Consider the following 5690-nt stretch of genomic DNA (forward strand, 5'->3'; position numbering starts at 1 on the left):
TGAACCAGCTGCTAGTTAACGAGGGACACCCGGAATGGCTAACCGAAGGTCGGACGGTCCTGATCCCCAAGGACCCCAAGAAGGGACCAGTCCCCTCCAACTACCGACCAATAACCTGCCTCAGTACTACATGGAAGCTCCTGTCAGGCATCATATCGGCTAAGATGAACAGGCACATGGGTCAATACATGAGCGGGACACAGAAAGGAATTGGCAAGAATACCAGAGGCGCAAAACACCAGCTACTGGTAGACAGAACAGTCAGCCGAGACTGCAAGACCAGACTAACCAACCTGTGCACTGCCTGGATTGATTACAAGAAGGCCTATGACTCAATGCCCCACAGCTGGATACTGGAATGCCTAGAATTGTACAAGATCAATGGGACCCTAAGAGCCTTCATCAGGAACTCAATGGGGATGTGGCATACAACACTAGAGGCCAACTCCAAGCCCATAGCACAAGTCACCATCAAGTGCGGGATCTACCAGGGAGATGCTCTGTCCCCACTGCTGTTCTGCATAGGCCTGAACCCCCTCAGTGAGATCATTAACAAGACTGGCTACGGATACCGACTACGGAACGGAGCAGTTGTCAGCCACCTCCTGTACATGGATGACATCAAGCTGTATGCCAAGAGTGAACGAGACATCGATTCACTGATCCACACTACCAGGCTATACAGCAATGACATTGGAATGTCGTTCGGGCTGGAGAAGTGTAGTCGGATGGTAACAAAGAGAGGGAAGGTAGTCAGAACTGAGGGGATTGAACTACCAGAAGGCAACATTGCAGACATAGAGGACAGTTACAAGTACCTGGGGATCCCGCAGGCGAATGGGAACCATGAAGAGGCCGCTAGGAAAGCTGCAACCACCAAGTACCTGCAGAGGGTCAGGCAAGTCCTGAAGAGTCAGTTGAACGGTAAGAACAAGATCCGGGCCATCAACACGTACGCCCTTCCCATGATCAGGTACCCTGCTGGGGTAATAGGCTGGCCAAAGGAAGAGATAGAAGCCACTGACATAAAGACAAGAAAGCTCCTTACCATGCATGGAGGGTTTCACCCCAAGTCCAGCACCCTGAGGCTGTACGCTAAGCGGAAGGAAGGGGGCCGGGGACTGGTGAGTGTCAGCACCACAGTCCAGGATGAGACAACGAACATCCAAGAATACATCACGAAGATGGCCCCAACTGACAGCATGCTCAGTGAATACCTCAGGCAGCAGAAACCCAAGAAACAGGAGGGAGACGAGGAACCATCATGGAAGGACAGGCCCCTGCACGGTATGTACCACCGGCAGATAGAGGAGGTGGCTGATATCCAGAAATCCTACCAGTGGCTGGACAAAGCTGGACTGAAAGATAGCACAGAGGCACTAATCATGGCAGCACAAGAACAAGCTCTGAGTACAAGATCCATAGAGGCTGGGGTCTATCACACCAGGCAAGACCCCAGGTGCAGGCTGTGTAAAGATGCCCCAGAGACAATCCAGCACATAACAGCAGGGTGCAAGATGCTAGCAGGCAAGGCATACATGGAACGCCATAACCAAGTGGAACATCTGTGGAACATCTGTGCCGAGTATAACCTGGAAGTCCCGAGGTCAAAATGGGAAATGCCCCCAAGGGTGGTGGAGAATGACCGAGCTAAGATCCTGTGGGACTTCCAGATACAGACGGACAAAATGGTGGTGGCTAACCAATAGTGGTAGTAGACAAACAGAAGAAGACGGCCGTAGTGATCGATGTAGCGGTTCCGAATGACAGCAATATCAGGAAGAAGGAACACGAGAAGCTGGAGAAATACCAAGGGCTCAGAGAAGAGCTCGAGAGGATGTGGAGGGTGAAGGTATCGGTGGTCCCCGTGGTAATCGGAGCACTAGGTGCAGTGACTCCCAAGCTAGGCGAGTGGCTCCAGCAGATCCCGGGAATAACATCGGAGATCTCTGTCCAGAAGAGCGCAGTCCTGGGAACAGCTAAGATACTGCGCAGGACCCTCAAGCTCCCAGGCCTCTGGTAGAGGACCCGAGCTTGAAGGATAAACCGCCCGCAGGGGCGTGCTGGGTGTTATATATATATATATATATGTATATATATATATATATATATATATATATATATATGTATAGCTCAGTCATGATCAGATGGTCGATCATTGCTTGCAAAAATGAAGAAGCAAATGAATAACACTACTACTGAAACAAGATATGCACCAAATAATGTGGCTGAATTTTACAGGGCCAAAGCAAAACACTGGAAAAAACTAAGAGTCATTTAAAGAGCGTGTTAGTCACCGCTTTTTGATACTCACAGGAAGAGGTTCTCCATTATTTCATGGTAGTCCTCTCGGTTGCTGTCTGGCAGAAAACAAGCAGCAAACACGATGATGGCGTTCACTCCGTTGCCATAGTAGCCTTGATAAAAAGCACACACAAAAATAAAAGTAGTAAGAGTTCCTTTGGCGAGAACTTGATTGCTCTTTTATTTTTTGTTCTATTTATCTTTTGTCCATCTGTCTCTCTGCCCTGTTTCCTCTCGCTACTTTTCTGATTAATGTAATTTCCATCTATTCACAAAGCCATTCATTACCAGATTTGGTGTCACTCAGACAGCAGGTCTTTTATCAAAATGACAGAGCTGGTGAGATTGAATGTTCAGTGACAGACGTCTCTGTTTCCATGAGACAGCTGCGTTTCACTAAACCTGCAACGCAGAGCACAGTGGGATATGCATGGCCTGCATATTTCCACCCTCATGGTCAATCCACCCACAGACTAACCAGAGCTCGTGGCTATGAAAGGCACCACAGAGGGGGAACAGATAGACATGGGGCCCCTGCCTGTGAAACCAATAATGTGTGACTTAGTGACTGGTCTCAATTTAAGATCCAGGTCCCCCTGTGGTTTTCATGCATTATACTCACACACGGTTGTGTACAAGTATATGATTGCACAGCATTGCACAGTTCACATCATTTTTATTTTTGAACCATTCACTGACCCCTTATGCCCGGTGAACGAGCAGTTGTTACTTTGATTTATCATGCCTGTATGCTCATAGTGAGTCGATCTGGATCACAGCAGTCAAATGGCCACTTTGCCCACACGAATCACGTTACTGTAACATGCAGGTGACACAGGGAAACATGACTTAAAAATTCATGCTGAAAGGGTTATCAGTTGTCTTCATCTACAGCCTGCATTTCCTTATTTGTACTTGGTCTACTGCCAAAATGGGATGAGGTATTTCCAAAATGCTACGTCCTGCCATGGTCTAGTTAGATGAGACCTGTCAGCTCATTAACATGACAAGGTTGTAATGCAGTAAACCTAACATAAATACCGTAATTGTCGGGCTATAAGCCGCTACTTTTTGCACAAGCTTTGAACCCTGCGGCTTTTAGTCAGGTGCGGCTTTTCTATGGATTGTCCATGATTTTTGTCATATCGTAAGAAGATTTTTTTGTTTGTTCCGCTGTTGTACGGCACTACGTTGCCTGGCGGAAGGGCATGTGATCAGACACACAGTATCGGGGTTCAAGAGTGGTATGTTGGTCACATGTCCATCCGCCAGGCAACATAGTGCCGTACGAAGTAGCACAAAAAACAAACTTCAAAGTAGCGCTACTGCGCTAGGCGTTCAGCAGGAAGCGTGGATGACGAGCGGCGATAAACTTGTGAAAAGCATGTTATGCTCAACTCCACCGGTGGAATCTGACAGCGTGGAAAAGTGTGAAAACATCCACGATCACCAACGGATTTCGAAGGGCTGGACTGCTGCATGATGGAGAGGAGGACACCGCCACGGCCCTTCTGAGGGTGTTTGACTCTGACAACGAGGATTTGTTTGGTTTTGAAAGTGACAACGAAGGAAAGAAGCTGAGAGTGGATGACGTAGCCATCCTGAGCCTGTTCGTATCCGACACTGGAGAAGAGGACTTTGGTGGTTTTATTGCGCAGGAAGATGGTGGTGAATGACTGACTTTTCATCTTGTTAAAGCCGTGTTACTGCACCTGAGCCTAAAATGTAGTCCGAATCTATTTTTCTGGTGTGCTGTAGGTTATTGTTATGTACTACATTTGTTTCTCATTTATGAAGCACAGTACATGTTTCGTACTTGTAATTACCGGTACTTGTACATATACCTAAAAAGTTATGCAAATATGTACCCATAACTTGTTTTTCAAAATATTAATAAAAGGCGTGTGTCTCCAAAAAGCCATCTCTTTCCTGACAATTCCCTTTGTGCATATTCTCTTACATATGATAAGTCAACATTGAAACACCTGCGGCTTTTAGTCAGGTGCAGCTAATGGATTTTCCCCTGATTTTAGCTTGTGCGGCTAATATTCAGGTGCGGGAAATACGGTACTTTGTTTTTTAACCTGGCTTGCTTCTGTAATCCAATAGCAAAGCATGCTTACAATTGAAAAATACTGTGTGTTAGATGATTATAAATTTGTTGATTTATTTCTGTTTTTCTGTGTGGCAGTAGGCTTGTGGTCACACTTTCCCATTAATTCTGTTCATCTCATCTATTCACAATGGCCCTCAAGAGGGCTATTCATCTTAAAAAGCCATAGTCTTCACATAGTTACCTCTAGGGTTCATGAAACTAAGGTTCCTCAATCTAATTCTTTCTTTTCTTTCTTCTAACACCATGAGGAGTCCTGGAGTCATTTTTTTTTATTAGAATGTCCTTCAATTTGCATATTATATAAATATGTAGGACTGTCATGCATTTGTGCAACATCTTTCCAAGTTCCTTAAATCCTGTCTCAGAGTGATACTGAAAAACTAGTTCAATTAGTTGATCCAAAATGCTGCAGCAAGAGCACTGACTTCTACTGTCCTCTGCTTCAAGTGACAACACTGACTGGGGACACTTTGTAGCTGCTTTGTATGCAGATTCAGCTTGTATTTCAATCTTTGCTATAAAAAACTTCTTTTACCCGATTGGCTTGGACTGGTATTCAGTTCTAGTGGTTGGGGTTTAGGGGAGAGTGCACCATTTGGTGGACCCTAATGTTAACACCTTTACTATACTTTACTGTAAATGTGGTAACTACTTTGCAAAAGAAAAACTACACTTGTGAATTGATTTTAAAAAGTGAAATGAGTTGAGAGTAGTGTCTGCAGGGCTCACATGACCCCAGCAGCCTGAGCTAAGGAGGAAGCTCTGCTCAGACTGTGAGACAAAACTTGAGTCACCTCCATGAGAGATGACTTTCATGTAGGGCTCAATGAGCTTCATGTTGATACGGTGTTCCTGCTCCCCAATGATGACAGTCCTCCACAGTTTTCCATCTTGGCGTTCCTCCTCAGCACTGTATGTTGGGATTGTATTGTAGACTTCACTGGTAGCACTCCTGTTGGCAGTATTGGGATCTGATAAGAAAAAGACCAAATGACGCATTGTGTGTAATTTGTAGACTAATTTTAAAAAGATCAATAGATCAGTAACTGTGGTTTTCCACTTTAACACATCAATTAAATTCTTGGTAAAGTAATGAAGCATATTAACATTAGCTGTTAGTGTTACAAAATAAAAGTCTTGCTCTTGTTGTGCAGAAGGAGGAGAATAAAATGCTTGTATCACTTTGTAATTCTGCATGCCCCACCTTCATCGCGATCTTTCAGGTCATCAAACTCACAGTTTTAGCATTCTAGCATTCAGAGTCACCCAC

General features: G+C 45.1%; 1 protein-coding gene across 2 annotated transcripts in view; it reads right to left on the reverse strand.

Moving 5' to 3' along the window:
- The window catches only part of prune2 (prune homolog 2 with BCH domain), a 43366-nt gene that overhangs the window by 22782 nt on the left and 14894 nt on the right, over positions 1-5690 (reverse strand). For both annotated transcript variants that reach the window (XM_085168359.1, XM_085168358.1), the window contains exons 4-5: positions 5215-5391; positions 2315-2417 (exon numbers count right to left, since the gene is read on the reverse strand). In XM_085168359.1, the coding sequence (XP_085024485.1) occupies positions 2315-2417; positions 5215-5391 (280 nt within the window). The remainder of the gene's footprint in view (positions 1-2314; positions 2418-5214; positions 5392-5690) is intronic.

Source organism: Neolamprologus multifasciatus, chromosome 7 (genome assembly GCF_963576455.1).
Source record: "Neolamprologus multifasciatus chromosome 7, fNeoMul1.2, whole genome shotgun sequence".
Lineage (NCBI taxonomy): Eukaryota > Metazoa > Chordata > Actinopteri > Cichliformes > Cichlidae > Neolamprologus > Neolamprologus multifasciatus.